This window comes from Rhipicephalus microplus, chromosome 7 (genome assembly GCF_043290135.1).
Source record: "Rhipicephalus microplus isolate Deutch F79 chromosome 7, USDA_Rmic, whole genome shotgun sequence".
NCBI lineage: Eukaryota > Metazoa > Arthropoda > Arachnida > Ixodida > Ixodidae > Rhipicephalus > Rhipicephalus microplus.
In genome coordinates, this window is record NC_134706.1 from 105,221,335 (window position 1) to 105,242,661 (window position 21,327).

The 21,327-nt window shown below is 42.9% G+C and overlaps 1 protein-coding gene across 2 annotated transcripts in view; it reads right to left on the minus strand.

Moving 5' to 3' along the window:
- Nucleotides 1-21,327, minus strand: part of LOC119186547 (cardioacceleratory peptide receptor-like) — a 289,051-nt gene that overhangs the window by 13,539 nt on the left and 254,185 nt on the right. For both annotated transcript variants that reach the window (XM_075869559.1, XM_075869560.1), the window contains exons 2-4: nucleotides 7,348-7,477; nucleotides 4,405-4,508; nucleotides 135-228 (exon numbers count right to left, since the gene is read on the minus strand). In XM_075869559.1, the coding sequence (XP_075725674.1) occupies nucleotides 135-228; nucleotides 4,405-4,508; nucleotides 7,348-7,477 (328 nt within the window). The remainder of the gene's footprint in view (nucleotides 1-134; nucleotides 229-4,404; nucleotides 4,509-7,347; nucleotides 7,478-21,327) is intronic.

Genomic DNA, 21,327 nt, shown 5'->3' on the forward strand with positions numbered 1-21,327 from the left:
TCAGTAAAAAACGAGAGTTGCCCAGAAGAATGGTGTAATTTGAATCAGTTCGAAAAGCACGTTATTTCTTTCTTTTTCTTGTTTCCAGACATGCATATTATCTTACGATTGTCAACTACCGATAGGATACTTACAGCTTCCGGAGAAATTCATAGGCCTAGTGATGGCGTCATAACGGTCGATACTTAGTGCCACCAGCACGTATGTGGAAGAGTACGTAACCAGGACCTGTGTGTGGTAAAGAAACATTGGAGACTCTTTTGTCATAGCTCTAACTTAACATAGTGTATACCATCACCACCGAAACCTATATATATATATATATATATATATATATATATATATATATATATATATATGCGATCTAAGGGAAAGTATAGTATAAGGTAGTTATTAGACCGAATTGTATTGTAATATGAAGAAAGAAAAGTGGGTGAAAAGATAACTTGCCGTGAGCAGGAACCGAAGCTGCAACCTTAGAATAACGCGTTCGCTGCTCTACCACTAAGCAACCAAGGCGGCCATCCCCTGAACCACTTACTGGGTATATATGTGAATATGAACGTGGGAGTGTCAGTCAGCACCACCAGTAGCCATGGCGGCGAGTGTGGCACACATTTTATGAGCCTGTTTGGTGTCACGTAGCACGTGGACATATTACGAGCTGACAGCTGACCACTAGTCTCTCGTATAGCACCTAAGGGTGCCATGTCTGATATATATATATATATATATATATATATATATATATATATATATATATATACACATATATAAATATAAATATATATATATTTATATTTATATTTATATTTATATTTATATATATATGGGATTCTTTCAACGCCATTCACGCTAAACACTACGTATGGTATGCAAGATAGGAACAACGAAACTTCCATGAATGGTGGACCTGCGAACAAAGCCTGGTCCACGTGCTGAAAACGGCCTGTAGGTATCTTTACATTAAAGTATCATGGCTGCTTTCCTGAACATATATGCATGTCACTAATCGCGGGGAACAAACTTTTACGAATGCTGTTACTGACTTCACCATTCATCACACATCGTCTTACAGACAAAATTGCAGGTGTTTATACCAGCTCTTAGCAGTGGCACTAGAAATTGTCTGTGTTCAAGTAATAAAATATAATACAAAAGGAGCGCGCATTTAAGCAACACATACAAGTATTTCTAGTGCGTACGAAGGAAGAAATAAATTAAAAGCACTCTCACGCTCAGATTCTTGTAACAAAAGAATGAGTTCCAATGGAGATTCAAATAGATGCACCACTATTTACAGGGCAATACACACAGTTTGAGGGAGACTGATACAGTCCCATTTCAATGCAAAAAGAAAACACTTCTAACGAGTGAACACTAAAAGCCTTTCGTATATATTCAGAAACCTGTGCTGGTACAAAAGAAGTTCCAAACGTTTAGGTGCTGTTCGCACATGCTGTTCACGTGCCCCAGAAACACTGCGAAGAGAAGCAGGATATTTTTCATAGCTTAAGTTGTTATAAGAATGCAAGGGTCATTTTGGAGCCGTAGTTGTCTGCTGACACTTGTGTCCGTAACCACTGCCGCACAAAATAAGAAAACATCCGCTCGAGAAGGACTCTTACCCGGGTCCTATGCATAGTAGTCCAGCATTCTACTACAAATACACGTCAGTGCTTGTAAATGCTTGGCAACATGCCCATGAAGGCATCATGTTGGTGAAAGAATCACGTTACCATGTGTAGTAGAAGGTTTTAAAAGTGTAGCATAACAACCACACGTCACACAATGCGAACTGCGAAACGAGCATGTCGCTGAGTGCTTTCAGGCCCCCACCCTAAAAAATTTACCCGTAACTCTTTACCGTCGTCAACCACAGCATCAACGAGCTCCTCAAGATGCCTTACAGCTGGCTGTACAGCGGGTATTACGATTATCCAAATATTAATGAGAGGTGTAGTGTGCGCTTCCCCACAACTGAAAAGTTATTATGATTTATGATGCAGTAAGTGCCATACAGTTGTGTTTTTATTAGTTGCCCCAAGAGTTTCAAAAAAGCTCGAAAAAGTCAATTCAGCGAACTGTTTGTGCGACTGCTGTGCATTCCGCTCATACCTCACAATTATCTCGTTTCAATGCATGAAAGGAAGCATAATATAGAAGGCATGTTTCTTTCATTTTTGTAATTCATTGTTAGAAAAGTCTAGCTTAAAACCATTTATTCATTATAGCAGAAATTATTATGAGACCGGTGCTAGCAAAACAGAATTGAAATATATGCGTAGACACACTCGGTGGGTGTTCTTGCACCATCAGAAGAGAGACGTTGCCTGAGTATTTAGATCTGTTTTGTTTGCTGTTCATACATTTCTTTGGTAGAGTATGTGTCTTGTTAAAGGTAGAATAATTGTATATGCACGCGCTGCATATGAACGCACGAGTAAAACAAATGCTCGACATTAAAAAGCATCAATACATACGGGTGAATAGAAGAAAATATTACAGGCAGGCTTACAACTTTTCTAAAATGAGAATAGCAAAGCCTAGTGGTACCCATGCCGATGTGGAATCAAGCTCTGGGCTGAAGAGGCAACGCATGGGCACCGTGTAACGGAGACACTGAAATGCGTTAGGACCTCAACAGCGCACAGCTCAGCAGAGGAAGCGAAACAAGGTCCAGTGCGGAATAGAAGATATCGTGACTGGCGCCTATACGTCTGGATTGCATGGCAGCGCCATGGATTGTGGCTGCCAGACCGGTAGAGCCCATGCGTTTCCGCTTTCTTGAAACCGCTACAATGCTGGTGACAATGCGAACAGGGGAAAAAAGAAGCGGACGAAGTGAATGTGCTATTTGCATTTATGCATTTTATTATGAAACTGCTTTTGGCTAGCATCTACGAGGACTTCTCTGACGTCATTTGTGTCACGCAAGTGATGACTTCAAAATGCGCAGAAACAAATGACACAGATGAGAAAAAACCTTCGTTGATTTGATGACCTTGTAGTCGAACCAATAACCTCAGGGTCCGTGATGATATAGTTTGGTCCTCTACCTCCTGATTTACCAACGATTTTTTCTTTATTCTCAGAACTGCTACCGACAATCACGGCTGAAAGTTTGCATACGTGCTTTATATATGAAACACTCCCGCCCTCGCACAGTTGCGGTGTCACCGTCTCGAATCAGTGAAGTGAAATATTGGCCCATAAAATCAGTTAGTTTCAGCTTTCGGTTTAGAGCCAGACATGTTTGAGCTGCAATCTCTTGTCGCGTTCATGGCTGAAGCTCCAAGCTCCATCTGACCCATTTACCAAGAACTGTGTGGTATACGCTTGAGCACCAACGTAGGCTATCCTATTACTATAAAACGCACACTTTAGTATTTCTCAGCCGCAATTATGATTCTTGGAACGGGTACATATCAAATACGAGTGTTATATGCTTATTGATGCCATATTCGCTAAGGATTCAGCACAGGCTATGTTCATGTGTATGTTAACAATTTAGGCTACAATAAAGCTATTATCCTAATCTTCGGTGGTCAGCTTAAAATTGGCCCACACTATCTTTTCACTAAATAGTTAAACACTATCAGCATGGACACAGGAATAACCACTCCCACACCGAAAGCTCACAATAATTCAATCTTTTACATTGATCTTGCGGCAATACAGATTTTTCCTCATGAGGATATGTTACCTCTTTTACTTCGAGCATCGACTCACACTGCCATGAGTGGAATGAAGAGTACTGTTTGTTGGCCCAGCCGCGGTTGTCCAGTTGTTATGGCGCTCGTCTCCTAACCCGAAGGTCGTGCAATCGAATCGCGGCTGCAGCGGCTGCATTTTTGATGGAGGCGAAAATGTTCTAGCGTAGGAGATCTTTATTATTTATGTCATGAACGAAATAGCCTAAGTTTAAAGCACCTTGTTGAAACTAAAGAATATCATTGTATGCGACACAGCCGAACTAAAGAAAATAAATAGAATGACAACTCTATGGTAAAGGGCGAGCGAAGTACAATGATACATAAGTGGGATTGACAGCGCATTACTTGCAATATGTTCTAAGCCATTCACCAAAGACACGTTTCCTAAGAAGAGCCACTTTTATTACAATGCAAGTGGAACACATTAAGAATTCTTGTATCCTTTGTCATCAAGCCCCTAATTTTTAGGAATGCACCAATACAAAATGGTATCTTTATGCTAGAACATTGATGGTGGAAGCGAAAACAGAAAGATTATGAAGTTGTGTCAGCGTTGTATACTCTGGTATTTTAGACGCTACATTGACAGACTTGGCATTAAACCTTGACATTTTCTATTTACTGATAAGAACATCGTTTTTTGTGGTTGCATGTATTGTTGGACTTATGTTTTCCTCTTTGGTCTCACCTGAGCAAATTTGACAGCTTTGCAACCGAAATTGCCTCCATGCCAGTCAACTGTAGTTTTCCAGATGATGTCTGTTAGTACGCTCACCAGACCCACGCCGAGATCTGAAATGAAATATCATATGTGCTGCTATTAAAAAAGGTCAAATGATTTTCTGCACCATTTCGTTTATTATTTAGAGTAAGTTTTCTTTTGAAAAGTGTCTCCTATTTAGTATTAATATATTGTTCGTCTCCTCAAACCGCGACGCCCAATAGGTGGTGGCCCTGAATGGAAACATTTTCAAAGCGTTGTTTAGTTGTAGCACTTCATTTTAATCACTCAACGGTAACTTATATACTCACATACCTGGTATCATCGCCAGATAGGCCATCACGAGCCTCCCTGATTAAACATCTGCATGCGTTGCTTTGGGCCTTGTTTGTTTTGCTACAAAACATTTCAAATAACTTATTTAAGATTCAAGTTCAGTGTCTAGCCATAACGCTACTTATTCAGGGCTGCATCAAGCCTCGGGCCTTATGTTATCATACTCGCCCCGTACATGCCCCTCCCTTCTCCCTGTGACTTTTGTGATACTTCTTCACTGATTGATCTGTCAGTTTAGCGGAGTAGGCAAATACAATTTCATGTTCTGATTTAGTGATTTTGATTACTGAGCACTTACTTATTGCGATCTTCTTAATGCCCAATAGAAAATAAATAATAACGGTGCTCTAGAAGAAGTGGTCTTTGGGCGAGTTGGGTGCTGTTGAGTGTATTGTTTGTGATGCCTCGAGGACAAAGGTAATTCAGGAAAACGACCATTAGTGCTGCTCACACAATGAACGTCGTTAGAGGTCCACGTGGTTTTAGCTGGTGCTTTAGGACACATGATTCTGCGATTATTACAGTTGTTGTAGGAATACCGCTAGTGTATGCCTTTTTATCCACCCCTGTTCTCTTTGTATCCAGCTGAATCAACTCAGCATGTTTAACAGTGCCATATTTTTTACAACACTGTAAGACCCTATAGCTTGATAGAGACCCACACGCTGCAATGTTGAGTACTAAGCATGTTGTCATAATTGCCGAAACGTAGGGCAGAACCTTCGGGTGACCTTGTGCACGACGAGAATCAACAGACAAGAGGAGACCATAACCAGAAGTTCAATTTTCATAAATATTGGCCGTTCACACGATTCATTTGTTTTTTTAGGGACAAAGCTCCTTATAGTCTAACCTAGTCACTAGTCATGGGTGAGTGCGAGCAAAGAGACGAGAAAGAAAAAAAGCTATAAGAAATGAATGATCACTTGTCGTTTCATTTCCTAAATGGCGTTACTCTACTGATACTCTCCGAAGTGCCGCTACTGTCTGATTGGCTGCCACGCGCACGCTTTGCGTGAATGCGTGAACAAGTGCCTCCCTTAGTCTCCTGGATCGTCACCGTACGTGGCGGATCGTTGGTGGGGCATTGACGGAGCAGAGCGGCGGGCGCTTCGAAAACGCTTCCGCTCAGCTTCCATAGCTCACGTCTCGTCAGTGTTACCTGCGCGCTGTGTGCATACTCGAACGCAATCAGATACATAAATGCATGCGCGGACGAAAGGACACATTACCAGATGCATGGATTGACGCTTCGCCCCTCTCATCATCATCCACTCCGTGGGTATGCTGTGAGTTTTTGTGTTTTATTTTTTCGCTTTTGTTCTCTTCTTTATGCTTTCTCTTCTAACTCCATCGAATTTCTTCGATACCAAGAGAAACGCCGCAGAAGTGCTCCGTGCGTGCGTTCGTGTGTGTGAGTGTGTACAGCCTGGTGACTAAAGCTGGATTTGCATTGCTGTGGAAGGCCACAGCCCAAACTCAAATTTTTTTGTCGGCATGAATCAGGCCATATTTGCATGTTACTGTTTCTCGCAATGCACTGACACGTTCTTGTACTTTGAAGCTGTTTTCGTCAAGCTTATCATGTCCGTGATCCGTGGTAACGCTTGTGTGTGTCGTAAAGGGGTATTCGCCACAGACGATGAGTAAATCCCACCTCTCAATAATACCCTTAATTGTGGAAGCAACAGTAGCCTTCACAAAGGCATATGCCTCATATAACTGAGTGGCCTATCAAATAGCTATCATCATCATAAACGCGTCTGTACCACATAAATTGGGTAATCATGTACTACACACGCCTGGAACAATTAAGGAAAAAGACAACTGTTAGTTTAACAAATGGCCAGCGCGGTATTATAGTCAAACTACCGCCACGTGATAGTTTATTGTTATACCAAAACGTGGTTGCTATGCGGCAACCTCTAAGATTAACAAAGAGTGTTTCATAAAGTGCAGTGATACACAATGTCTGAGCATCTGGAGCGAAGGGTTCATCGTAAAAGGTTTGTTAGAGATGCCATTAAATTATACTACCGCTTTAAAGCCTAACAAAATGGGCGTATTGAAGAGCACTGACACAAGATACTTGAGACACTTGCAAAACAGGAATGCGTTAGCTTAAGGACGGGAACGCCATCAACTTCGCTGTTTCATCAGCGTCCGTGAACCGGAGCTGAATTATTTTCCTGATCAAGCTTGTTATTTCTGTCTTTGCGATTAATTATTCTGAGGCGCTACTACATTAAGGTATTTTCGTTCCAGAATTTTAGGCTTCTGACGCAAGTCTTGTCATGCGTTTACCTCATTTTTTTTCGTTGTAAAGCACGGATGTATACGATATGAACGCATTCGATGCTCTCAACACTGATGTCTTACTCTGACATAAAGTATTATTTTTTATTTTTTGTACCGCTAGGCGTGATACATTCGTTTCATTGGCTCTCAGATTGACGTCCTTATTATTAGACTTAAAATATTATTCCTCTTTACTTTAAGCTCTTTAGGCCTGATACGTTCACTCTCAATGGCTCTCAGTTATCACTTTTCCACAGCGTTAGAAATCAACATTACCTGCAATGGCGAGGTGCATGATGAAGAAGTTCATACGAGACTTTCGGCCTTTGGGGAGCGCGGCCAGCACGGCACTGTTGCCGAGGACAATGCAGGCGAACAGGATCCATAGGAAAGTCAACGTCTCCACCTGTAAACGAAACATAACGATAAGTGCTTACGGTAATAAAGAGAATCATAACAGCTACAGACATTTTATCAAACTAGGTAACATCATAAGCAAGATTTTTCTAGAAAAACACACATTAAAAGCAATAAAACTAACGAAAGTCGCTTCATGTTTCTTGCTTGAATTGAGCGGGTCGCTTAAATTAAGCGCTTAAATTGAGCGGTCATATAAGTACATAAAAATATACGCATGCACCTATATAATGCATCGACTTAGTCTTGGTGTGCAAAACGAACACCGACGATCGTTCTCCAATTGTGCAATCTTGCTTCCTTGGTCACCCTAGGGACCCTTATTTTGTTCCCACATAAAAGCGGATACACGTCGGAATCCACTATAAACAAATAGCAATATTCACCTGGTTATATGTTGGAAAATAAACTCTGATTGTGTAAATTGAGGGCATAAAGTTTAGTTCGCTTGAATTTCAGATGAGAATTTACTTTTATAAAAGTTGCCGTAACGAGTGACAAAAAAATTTGCCTGAGTGACACAACACGTGTCGTCAATGAAGTGAAACATTTTGTAAGTGAACATTTGGAAATAAACAAAAGAAACCGGTGGAAGATTAAAGCCAGAGCGTCCATCCTGCATATAATTTGTCATGAAGGCGACTTGACCTACTTGAATTCCTAGTGAGCGTAGATTTGATGAAGTAAGTGTGAATATCACACTCGCGCTGGAAAATAACAAATGACTTGTGCGCAGGTTTACAGTGGACATATCTCGTGCAAATAGGCAAGGTCTCCCTTATTCAGAAACATGAGTGTTTGAATTGCGCTTTGGTTCAGTATGAGTGGCACGTAATTTTAGTTCTCCCGCCACTCACTTTAAAATCTAGTCAACAGATTCTTTCGGTACAGCTTACTTGCAATATCTAACACCGGCAAGACCAACCTGCGCAAAATTCAGAGCATTCAAGCCCAAGTGTTTGAGATATGCCTTGGAATACCCCACAGTGCTTCAATGGCTGAAATCACTGCTATCACTCAAGATCGCTCAATCGAAACGCATATTCTTATCGAGACACTGCGCATGCACCTTAGACATTATACCAGAACCCCTTTCCACCACCTGGCCAGCCTCCCTGCTGAAAGGCTCCGCACCACCTACGGGGTCACTGTCTGCAAGCATCGCTCATCGTTTACTGAGGCGTAGGCACCTGCATCAAAGCCACTACTTCCTCCTTGGTGCTTGAGAAGACAGCGAGTTAACTAACTGATCCCAGGAATGAGGAGAAAATTGTACTTCCCGACACATGGCCTATAACAATTGAGTCTATTCCTACTGGAACAAAACTACAGTAACCAAGTGCACATTTACACGGATGGATTGATTACGTCATCCATTTCAGGTGAAGCAGTGATTATAGCATCCCAAGAGGTAACTTGGCGTTTTAAGGCTTCACATGCGACGACGTCCACGACAATAGAACTCAAGAACCTTCCTAGTGCACTGAAACTCATCAATTCTAAAGAAAGGCTAAATAAATGGGCCGTGTCTTCTGACTCCAAACCAGCGTTACTGTGCCTGCAGTCAGTTCTCCGACGTGAATGCCACGACCAGTTGACCAACAAAGTCGGTAAACTTCACCACCCCTTAATACAAAAAAGGCCATGACATCATCTTTCAGTGGTTACGTAAGTATTTTGGAATAAGCGGAAATGAATCTGCAGATCATGCTGCTCACAAGTCCCATGAAGAAGCAAACAGCGTTTCGATTCCGCTTTCAAGAGCGAGCGCGGTGAGGCAGATTTGTCAACTGGCTCGCAGTGTCACACTGACTGAGTGGAACACAAAAGCATACGACGTACAAGACTACACGAACTTGACCCTTCACTACGACTCCGGTCTCCACCAGGCCTACATCAACGTGAACCTTCACTTCAGTATAGCCTTTGGCTGGGAGTTGCTCTCACGAAAGCTTATACCACGTCAATAAGAATGAAGGACAGTGTGCCGTGCATGTGATGTTGGCGGCACGGATGAAAATATCGAACACCTGCTGTGCCACAGTCTTCAAACTGCCTCAGACATACAAGTACTTGCCAACGCAATGCGGCGACTGGAATATCAGCGTCTCGCTGTGCACGTGCTACTGCAGCAGCGTCCCCATCCCTCGACATCCCATAAGGCAGCGAAAGGCCTGCTGTGTTTCTTGAGAAAGACGGGTTTCTGTGAACGCCTCTGACATGCGGTAGAGTAATACACGCTGCAGTGAAATTACTGTAAGTCTCTCCAATTTTCTTTTTTTTCTCTTCCCTTTTTCTCCTTTTTTCTTGTTCCCTTCCTATCCTCCTGTGTAGGGTAGCCAACCGGATTTCTTTCTGGTTCACCTCCCTGCCTTCTTCCTTTTGTTGCTTCCTTCCTTTCTAAACAACAATGTGTTCCCTCCAAAATGAAAGTTTTTATCTGTGAACAGGCAGTCAGATTTCGGTGCTCAGCTGCCTCTGGCAGTCTTCGCTGCTGCGTGAGAGAATATTTGTTATCCTCGTGACGTCTACGCTGCAAGCGTCTGTTAGCAGGGCGGATTGCTGAAGTTCAGATAACTCGGTAGGTTAGTAAATTATTAAGACATGAACAAAGAGCACGGATGTGGGGCATAGTCAACAAAGAGAGTAAGAAAAATATCCACGTGAAAAAAGTACAGAAACTACATTCTTGAATTCAGAAATGCTGCAGCGTGCCAGCATTGGTACGCTACAGCCGTTTCTGTACAGAATTTTGGAGTCGAGCAAGTTGGTACATATTCATTCTAAAAGGAATAGGGCGTACGAACATGGACACACTGAACGCTGAACGTTTACACGAGTTCGTTATGGGAAGTCTGAGCATGATTGCACAAAGCGATAGAAGTAAACGTGCTGTAGGTATACCATGAGTTCATCGCGCATCTCACAGGCTAAAAAAACTGGCAGATCTCACGAACAGTGGGAATCGATGACATGCGAAGCACCAATGAGAAATGTTGATATGTCACTTTAAAATCAGCACAAAGTTGCGAAGTGTAGGTAAATAATCCCGTACATGACTTCCGCGTCATAGCTATATTGTTTGGATGTGTCGTTTGCCTTCGATATCTATTCACGTCACGTGATACCAAATTTAGTGTATGTGAATCTAGCGAAACGGCAGCGAGCACGCTATGAGCGTGGTATATCGCTACGTTCTTACATGACACGCGTGTCAGGATTATTATGTTTGCACCAGGCGTATATTTCGTCATCAATTGACGTCACGTGACACCAAATTTGCTATATGCAGAGCTACCAAAACAACAGCCGCGAGCACATCATGAAGGCCCAATATGCTCCAATGTAGCGTTGACGCGCGCGCACGCTGGGCACAGCGACGCTACGTAGCAAAACGCGAGCAATCTATAATCTCACGCCATTCGTGCCCACCGTCCGTCGGCGCAGTCCGACGGCAACCGGCGCGAAATGCGACATGCTGCATTTCGCACCGATGCATTACCCAGACAACACAGCGTCTCCCTTTTTTCGTGACAGAGGGACGCCGGACACACTGAAACACGTATGCGTCAAAGCAACTTCAACGCGGCGCCCGCCTGCGAGTATATGGCAGGACCGGCGCCTAGCGTGGCAACGCCGGCGGGACGCGACGAAATGAACGCCGGCGAGCACGCGCACATAGTCACGTCGCAATGTATTGGCGCCTTGACTGTGGCATGTAGTTATGTTCTAACATGATACGCATCTCATAATTATCATGTTTACACCAGTCACGTGCCTTCGTCATCTATTTGCGTCCCGTAATACTGAATGTGGTATATGTGAAGCTAGCAAAACGGCCACAAGAGCATCATCAGTGTGACAAGTAGTCATGTTGTTACATGACAAGCATGTCGTGATTATCATGTTTGGATGTGATGTGTCATTAGCCTATGTCGTACCTTCACGTCCCGTAATACCGAGTTTGGTACATTGGAAGCTAGCGAAACGGACGCGAGCGCAACATGAGCTTAGCAAGTAGTCTTGTTGTTACATGACACGCATCTCATATTTATTATTTTTCCACCAGTATATCATGCCTTCGTCATCCAATCACGTCCCGTAATACTCAATTTGGTATAAGTGAAGCTAGCGAAACGGCTGCCAGCGCATCATGAGCGTGGCATGTAGTCCTCTTGTTACATGACACGCATCTCGTGATTATCATGTTTGCACCAGTCACATACCTTTATCATCCATTAACGTACTATAATACCAAATTAGGTATATGTGACGCTAGCGAAACGGCCGCGAGCGCATCATGAGCGTGGCATGTAGTCATGTTGTTGCATGACACGCATGGCATGATTTTCATGTTCGGGTCTGTTGCTTATGTTTTCCAAGCAATCATGCCATACCGTACTAGTTTTGCAACATGCCATGTGAACGAAACTATGGCTAGAGCTGAAGGACCATGAAATGTAAATCATGACATTTTTGTCATTGTTGTAATAATTTTCATGTTATAACTAGTCAGATATGTTCTTCATTCGGTCATGTTATGCCACACCAGGTTTGGTAGCGATCACATTATCGAAACGGCCAGGAGAGCTAAAAGTCGTAGGCGGATAGATAGATAGATAGATAGATAGATAGATAGATAGATAGATAGATAGATAGATAGATAGATAGATAGATAGATAGATACGTTCAAAGTTTAAGTTCGCTAAGAAATGCTTCGCATTTAAATGACGTCAGGCCTGCGTGGTAGGCGCAACACAGGCACAGCGAAAGAGAGAAGAGCGACATTTAAGCCTTTTCAAAACACTCATTGGGTAACTACTGCAAGCACACTAGCTTGGTGCCCACTAGGGTATTCATAATAAATGTTTGGGTAGTAGGCCAGCATTCGCTTTGCTATTTTTCGTCATTCTTCTGAGAAGCCTAGTATCCGTTGAACACTTGCAAGAAATTTTGTACTAATTGACCCTGCGATAGCTGACGATAAGGAGGAATTATGGCTGAAGTGCGTATGCGCCACAGTTATTAGGGAAAGAAGAACAAACTTTTGTAATAAGTTAGAGCATTGGACGGCCAACTTGTTACGCTATTCGCATTGTGCGACGACTGGTTATTCTTTGGCTGTTGTAAAACGCTTTATAAGTCCTGTTAACGCGATTGCTTTTCCGACATCAAGCCTGCCTGAGACAAATTTAAGAGCAAGTCACAAGCACCGGTGAAGCCCAGTGGTAGAATACTGGTAGAACCCAGCGGACTGAGATTCGAGCCCCACTGTGCCACTGGCGCTAGGTTACGGACACCGGCGGCGGCAGTGGCAGCGCAGTGGCTGTGGTGGACAACATGCAACTGCGCGTGACCCGAAAAGTGATCTCATAATAGCTTTCGCTGTAAAAAGTAAGAAGCAGATACTGCGTTAATGTTGCTTTTAAGCCTACCTACAAGAGAGTCAAGATTTGTGCAGCTTTGAAGAAAATGAATGAGGGAGTGAAAGTCAAAGAGCCGACCAATATTTGTTTCCTAAGACATGCTAGCACATTTACTGGTTTACTTACAAGTGTAGTACATAAGGTCCCTTTCAGCTGTGCTCTCATCTATGCAGGACTGACGGTCCGCTGAATTACCCAGAGATTATCGGGACATAACAAAGCGCCAACGCGAGGCTCACCTTTGGTTCTTTCTTTTTATTGTCGAAAGTGTACACACAAAAAAAGGAGTGTTCGGGGAATGTTTCTGCAATAATCGTCATCTAATTCCAGTAGTTCTCTCGCGCTATCGCCATAGTTCCGGTAGTTCGCGGTCGCGGACACCGCGCGCATTATCAGTGTGACATATACGTTCGCGGAACACAAACGCCTTAGCTGAGGACAAGAAATACAGAAACGTTTTAAATTCAGAAATACGGAAGGCTAAACAGAACTACTATGAAAAATTATTTGAAAGCATTTACAATGACCAGAGGAAGCTATGGGAGGTCATAAATGGGCTTACGAACAGAAATAAGGGTTGTGATAGAACACAGGACCTAACAATTAATGGTCAGATTTTCAGTTGTGAAAGGTTGGCCAATGTCATGAATGAACATTTCATAAATGCGGGTTCCTTTATTTTAACGGATGAAAAGCGAGACAATGCTCCAACTCCTGATAAGTTTCCTTTGCCGTATTCTATTTTTCTCGCACCCACAGATTTGGTTGAAGTAGAAAGATTAATCAGAAAACTTAAAAAAAATGTTGCAACAGGGACTGATGAGATAGGTTCTGTTGAGTTAAAAATGGTGTCACCATTGATATCTAATGTCTTGGCCTATATATCAACCTCACCCTCACTAACGGTGTATTTCCAGAGCAGCTAAAAGTAGCAAAAGTCACTGCCGTACATAAAGGTGGTGATATCAATACTTTAGCGAACTATCGACCTATATCCGTGCTTCCAACAATATCAAAAATATTTGAAGGGGTTATTTATGATAGACTTGCATCCTTTTTTGATAAGCACCAAATAATAACAAAAAGTCAGTATGGTTTTCAAAAAAATAAATCAACAGAACAAGCTCTACTGTATATCAAAGATAAGATAATCGAAAATATGGAAAACAAAAAATATACTCTTGGGCTCTTCCTCGATCTTCAAAAGGCATTTGACTCCATGCAATTCAAATCATTGATTCATAAATTATCAAGTTATGGGGTGCGTGGAGTTGCACTACAACTGTTTGAAAGTTACCTAGAAGATCGTTATCAATATGTAAAACTGAATAACACTATTTCTGCAAAGATAAAGTTGAACCAAGGAGTCCCCCAAGGGTCTATACTGGGGCCATTATTGTTCCTTGCCTATATAAATGGTATTGTCGATATACCTCATTCTCCTGAACTTATTATGTACGCTGACGATACGAATGTTTTCTTTTCATCAGACAATCTAATATCACTTGAGGTCAGTGTAAATATTTATCTAAGCAATCTTTCAAATTGGTTAAGGCAAAATGGACTTCGCTTGAATGCAAAAAAACAACCTATATGATATTCCGACGTTTAAACAAACCTATTAGTAACATAGCTGTAAAATTCGAAGGAAATTGCATCGCACATGTTAGCAAACAAAAGTTTCTTGGTGTATGGTTTCAGGAGGAATTAAACTGGAACACACATGTAAATCATCTGATCACCGCATTAGCGCGAATAGTTGGTTTTTTTAGAACAATGCACTTAATCCCATTGAGGTTAAAAATAAGTATGTACTATGCACTCTTCCCTTCTAAAGTAAGTTATGGGATGTTAGTCTGGGGAACGACATCACAAGGGAGCTACCATAAGTTAATAACTATACAAAAGAAAATATTGCGCTGCTTTGAAAATTACAGGGGGAATCTACAAGACTTGCGCACTGCTCCACTATTCATTAAACATTCCATACTCATAATTGATCAATTATATCATTTTAAATTACTTCAGTTAATACAAAAGACTAAGCTACATGAAGAAAGTTGCACCGGAAGACCACACTACAGTCTGCGAGAACAAAAAAAAACGAGCTCCTAGAACAAGAACCCAGTTTGGAAAACAAAGTATTGCTTACCAGGTACCTCAGGTTTTAAATACCCTTGCAGATCAATTGAACTTTAGGGCTAGTAGTGCGACTTTCAAGAAACAAATAAAGAACTTATTCATAACCACCGGTCTACACTATCGAAACTACGTAATAGAGTCTCATGCCTCTGCAAATGCTTAAATTCTTCATAAACTTCTATGTCAATTATACGAGTGTATACAGCGGAATTCATTGTATCCGCATGCATTTTGTGTATGTTTTTGAGTTGTTTCATTGATATTGTTTAGTTGTGAATTTTAACGAGAGTGACCTCTAATTCCTAAAATGTGTTATGTAAACTTCTTATGCTATTTATGTTTGAATTTTGTGTTTACAATTTCAGGTTGCTTGAAACCAATGCATTGATTATATATATTGTTTGTCAGTGCTGATGTCTAAGCTTTGCACTGTCACGGACTGCGGAGGGACAAGGGCCTTTGTCAGGCTGTTCGCCTTTAGCCTTTTGCCCCTGCAGTGAGCTCTGTATCCGGCTTACTGTAAATAAAAATACTACTACTACTATATATCATTTCCGTCAGGGAAGCCGTCAGTGCTTGTTTTCAAAAGTACGATTTTTAGTAAGTGCGATGGCGATAATTGTTGTGAAATAGAACTACTCCCCCAATACTCTATTTTTTCCAAGAGTGTAGGTCCATGACAAAATTGGATGAATCGCAGTTCTGGGTTGCGTGGATTGAAGAAACACGCCTGATGATTTATGCATGACATACAAATAACAGGGATAACGTGTAAGAAAAACAAATCACATTATATCCACGAGGTGAATGATGAGTGGGGCGAAGTGGACGGACGCACGCACGGGTTGACGGAAGCAAGGACGCACGGACGGACGGAAGCACGCACGCATAGACAGACGAACACACAGATGAACACACGGATGGGCAGATGCAAGAAGCACGTACAGACTGACGAACGCTTCGCCCCACTCATCATCAATCACTCTGTGGATATGCTGCGACACCGTTTTATTGACATGCAATCCAATGCTATTGGCTACTACGACCACTACGACGACACGGGACATACGACTCACGACGTGAGGAGCTTCGCCCTTAAAAATGCGGCGTATCCTCCTTTATAGGAATCGGTATAACACGAAAGTGAGATGTGTGTTTAAAGAGGTAGTTGAGAACCTATTGTACACTGCTTCAGCAAAACCAACAAATCGAAAATCCACGTTGCAAACGGCAAGCAGTACAAACGTGAAGCGCTCACCTCAAGCAATAAGCATGCAGAAAGTAGCATACGAAGCAGTAGTGCGGGGTACCAACTGTCACAGCTCAAAACCTAAAGCGCGCTGCTCAAACAGAAAGAAAGACATACTAATGAGTGCACAAGCATACACAGGACAGGCGCAAATAACTCTCACAATTCTTGCGCTGTGTGTCAGCATCGCTAATTTCTTTCGTAAACACGGCCACAGCAGCGTGCGAAATTACGTTCGCCCGCTCCCGAATTACCAGTCATATAAGCGCATGCGTAGGAGAGACCACGCTTTGTAGAGGCGGCGCTTAATGAAAGCGGCAAGCTTTAGAGCGCACTCAATGTGAACCCGTCACGCCATATCGCCACTGATAACAAAATCACGCTAACGTTTCGGAGCTCTCAGGACAGCGAAATCGTGTATGGTGTATATAAATGGCTTGCCATTCGCATTCAAGAAAACATGCGCTTCGTGGCGCGGTGATTAGTGCCGAGCGCTCAGAATCAAGAGGTTGCTGGTTCAATTGTGCGTTGCAGATGCGTGCGTTGTGGTTTTTAGGGGCAAAATGAGGGACACTCACCATGTCGCATACCAAATTTTAGTTAGGCCGTGAAAGTTGTTGTGTGTCCGATGAGGAACATTTTGCCACAAAACATTTTTGAATCGGTTCATTTCGAGCTGAGAAAATTGTTCTTTTTTTTTGAAGCGACGCGAAACGAGGATGACAGGAAATGAGCGCGAAACCTTTGTCGCTGCTCCGCGTAGCCTTCGCAAGCCTAATCTCTTCCCTTTTTTCTCCTGCATCCGATCATGAGGTCATGTGCACATGACGTGTTCGAACAAGCCCAATCCCCGTGCACGCGAGCGGCTTTTTTTTTTGCCATCGTTGTTTTGAGGTTTTTTGCCTATTTCTGCGGCATGGTTTGGAAACACTGGCTCAGACGTGGTAGAAAAGATCAGTACAATGAGTGCGCGAACGCGTGGGAGCGTCCCACGGCTGTCGTCTGCCCGGTGTGCTGACCGCTGAGACACAAACGCATGTGAAACGCCGGCAAATTAGCCCCGCATCTCGTTGCAGTTCACGGGAAAAAATGGGAAAAATAACGCTCACATTCCCCATTGCGTCTCATTATTGATCTAGAGATTTAATAATGTCTTCAAGCATGCAAATACATTATATACGGATGTCGTGTTAAATAAGTTTTGACATATCACGTGCCACTTTTCAAAACGTAAGATCATAGACGTCTACGTAGAGGACCAACGTCACTGCATTGCCGTGTACGTAGGACCATTCATACGCGCACATCATGCGCTCATTCTCTGGGTGGCGCCTGCAAAAGAAAGAGCGAGCAGTAGTCATCTTGAAATTTGACCCATTTCCATGGCACGTAGCATAACAAATTTCGACAGACGTGACCGTGAAAGCCTTATCTAGCCATTGCTCTTGTCAGCACAAAATTGTGAAACCTGGTTAGTGGTCTTTTAGGCCGTGGGTCGTGCGTCCGCGATGTATGTAGCAGGTGTGCGTCATAGTTGTACGTAGCCTCCTCCAAAGTCGGGCTAGAGGACGTGCTCACTCATTCGAACTGAGGAGGGAACACGCACACGTTAATCACAAATAAAAAGATAGTTGTTTCTCATAAAATAACCTACAGAGGCGAGTACCGGTGACTTAATCTTCAATAAAACTTGCCGTGAATTTGATTTGATTCATATGTGGGGTTTAACGTCCCAAAACCACCATATGAATATGAGAGACGCCGTAGTGAAGGGCTCTGTGAATTTTGACCACCTGGGGTTCTTTAACGTGCACCCAAATCTGAGCACATGTGCATAAATTATTTTTGTCTCCATCTAAAATTCAGCCACCGCAGTGGGGATTCAATCCCGTCACCTGCAGGTCAGCAGCGAGTACCTTAGCCACTAGAGCACCACGGCGGAGCTTGCCTTTCATTTGATACTTACTACACAAAACTAGTACATGAAGGACGCACTTTGAGCAATATCTGCCACGTTAAGCTCGCTGGGCATAACCTTCTTGGTTTTAGCGAGGTTTGGCGAGGGTGGGGCCGCAGTGCCATCAACTATAGAGGCGGGGAACTGTGGGAACTAAACAGGAAGCACAGGCCGTAAGAAAGTTCGTGCGTGCCGCTCATATAGTCCGGCCGTAACACCTCTCCTTTAGTCCTCGGAATGTCCGCTGGATGGTGGTACTTCTATATGACGATTATAGTATGAAAAGATGCGAGATCGTGGTGCTTGGAGTGTTCACTAGATGGACGGACGGATGGACAGATGCACGGATGAAGAGACAGACAGGTGTACGAATGGACGTACGCTGGACGGACGAATGCACGGGCGGATGGACAGAAGAACGCACGGACAGATAGATACATGAAACGACGCACGAACGGAGGCACGGATAGATGCACGGAGAGGCAGACGCGTGGATAGACGGACGGACACAAAGGTTTATGGATGGACGCACAGGTGGACGGACGCACGAATGGACACACGGACGATCGCACGAACAGACGAATGAAAGCGTGGAAGCACTGATGGATGCTTCACCCTACTCATCATTATGCACTTTTTGAATATGCGGTCATTGTTTCTTCTTTGCGATCTTCCAGTATATATTATTGAATGTCACTTCCTTGACGGATGTACGTTAGCGGAGCCGTGGCGGACCCCGCCACTTTCGTGTGAAAATTAGCCGGAATGGGAGTTTTTCCTGAATATGACCCCCCAATATTCCCACGCCCCAATTTTATACTCCATTGTCTTGCAGTAAAGTCAGCACATGTCTTCATAAAACACCCCTAGCCTAATGACATGGTTGTCATGAATGAAATGACCTTGTTAAACTTCCCACGGAGCTTGGGTCTTGTGGTTATAACCAAAACCAAATCTTGTTCGCGAGGCGCGTGCGTGTCTCTCAGTGTGTGTGCGTGTGTGAATGTGTGTGTGTGCGTGCATGTGTTTACAGCAATCTGTTCAACACGGCGGCGTGAAGGTCCACATTAAATGGACGCGCCCAGCATTTTCCATGTGTTTACTACTGAGAACTATCTTACGTACAAAATGGCCACTGAACTGGCTTGGCCGTAAGCGCACGGCCTGCTAAGGTCGATGATTCGGCTTTTAGATGTTTGCTGCTTGGCGTTTTTCAGATAGTCAAATTGATTGATTGATCGATTCATTGAGTTTGGCCCTCCGATCATGACAGCCGCATTTATTTGGTGGTATAATACAACCCGGGTCACATGCGTGGCAGTCGAGTATTTGACCTCAAAGCCACGGTGGTGCATTAAACTCCTTCGCAAAATGACACTATAGAGGCATCATGTCGAGCAGAAAATCAGGTTAACATATGTAGCATAATGTGGTAGAAAAGTGCAACAAGAAGTGGGTGTCATACAATCTGAATTGCTCATCGCTTGTGTCGTGGAACGCTTCTAAACTATCACAAACGGTTCCACAAATAGTTCATCCATCATTGTTCATCGTCATGAACTACAGGCCCACAGAACAAAGTGCACCAAATATTGAATATGTGTACCGGGTACCTCAATTCTCCACAGAGCAATGAATAATAATATAACAAGTGCTACCCTACTTTACAAAATTTATTATTGCCTTATGGCATAGCGTCACCATTGTGCGGAACGCCACAACTTGCTCGCCCTTGACCGACCGACTGACCGACTGACTCGTACAGTGCATACCTTCAAGTTTTCAAATTTTCATGTTTTATTATTTCCAAAAACACGGTTCAACATCTAGGATATACAGACGAGGGTCCCAGAGCCTGATACTTTGCAAGACGAGGGTCCCGGCGCCAGAGACTTTGCAGAGCCAGAGACTTTGCAAGTTTACTTGTAATAGTTGGCCCAAGAGAGCTTACAGCGAGTTTTAGAAAGGCCACTCTTGTAGCTTTCGCAGAAGTTTCACATTTGTGTGATGTTTATTCTCAATTATGGTGATAGCGGTTATGGACACTGGTGGTGGCCGCAGACAACTGCGCCAACAGAGTGGGCTTTTGTTTTGATCTCATAATAGCTATCGTAAGTGAGACACACTAAAAAAGAGGTCAACCCAACGGGAATTTGACTACAATTGACATATCGGAACATGTGAGCAGCTATACGGGAAACAAAAAGTACTGCAATACGTCCCAGGCACAGAATAAATGTACCGACTGCCTATACTGACTTTCCTCCAAACTGTACCTCCCAGCGTTTTGATCTCACAAAGGGAACTTTTTTTGCATATTTTAACGTCATACCGCTAAAGGGCATGTTTCGCAGAAATTCCGGCGTCACTGTCGTTTGTTAGCAAAAAATCATCGTTGACTGACCTAAATTTAGAGAAAAATGCAGATTAAGCAAATAATAAGAAATTATGGTTCTGAGTAGAGATTCAACCTAAGTGTTTTGCGTGGCAAGTGAGGGTTCAACCATACAATCACGCCACTGCTTTTGAGTACAGTGAAAACATCTTTCTCTGCTTGAATATGCAGTGAAAGTAACTTTTGTTCTTTACAAACACACACATTCTGTATACAGTCCTTAAAATACAACATGAAAAATTGCCGTAATAATCCGCGCTAGACAAGCGTTCATTCTCATAGGCCATTAGTATATGAGATTATTATATAACCTTCATAGTGTAAAGTCAGTCACCCACTGCAAAAGGCACGCACGTTACAGCACCCTTAAGCCTACGTACTAGGTGCATAACAAGTTTGAGTGTTCAAATCACTAAGTTTTTGAATTGCACACTAGAAATATAATATCAATATCACGTTCAAATCCTAAAGACGATGTTTAAGGGATCGCTATTTTTTTTCTCTGGCCCAATTTTGAGCTCTAGGGGGATTTAAACATCAACTAGCTCGCCAGTATGCTTCACCGAAATCAATAAAAAGGCTTTCGGCAATATTTTGATTGCAAAATACTAAGCAGTTTTGTGTTTGTTGTCCAGGCAACATTGAAAACTTCGGTAAAGCAGCGGACGGA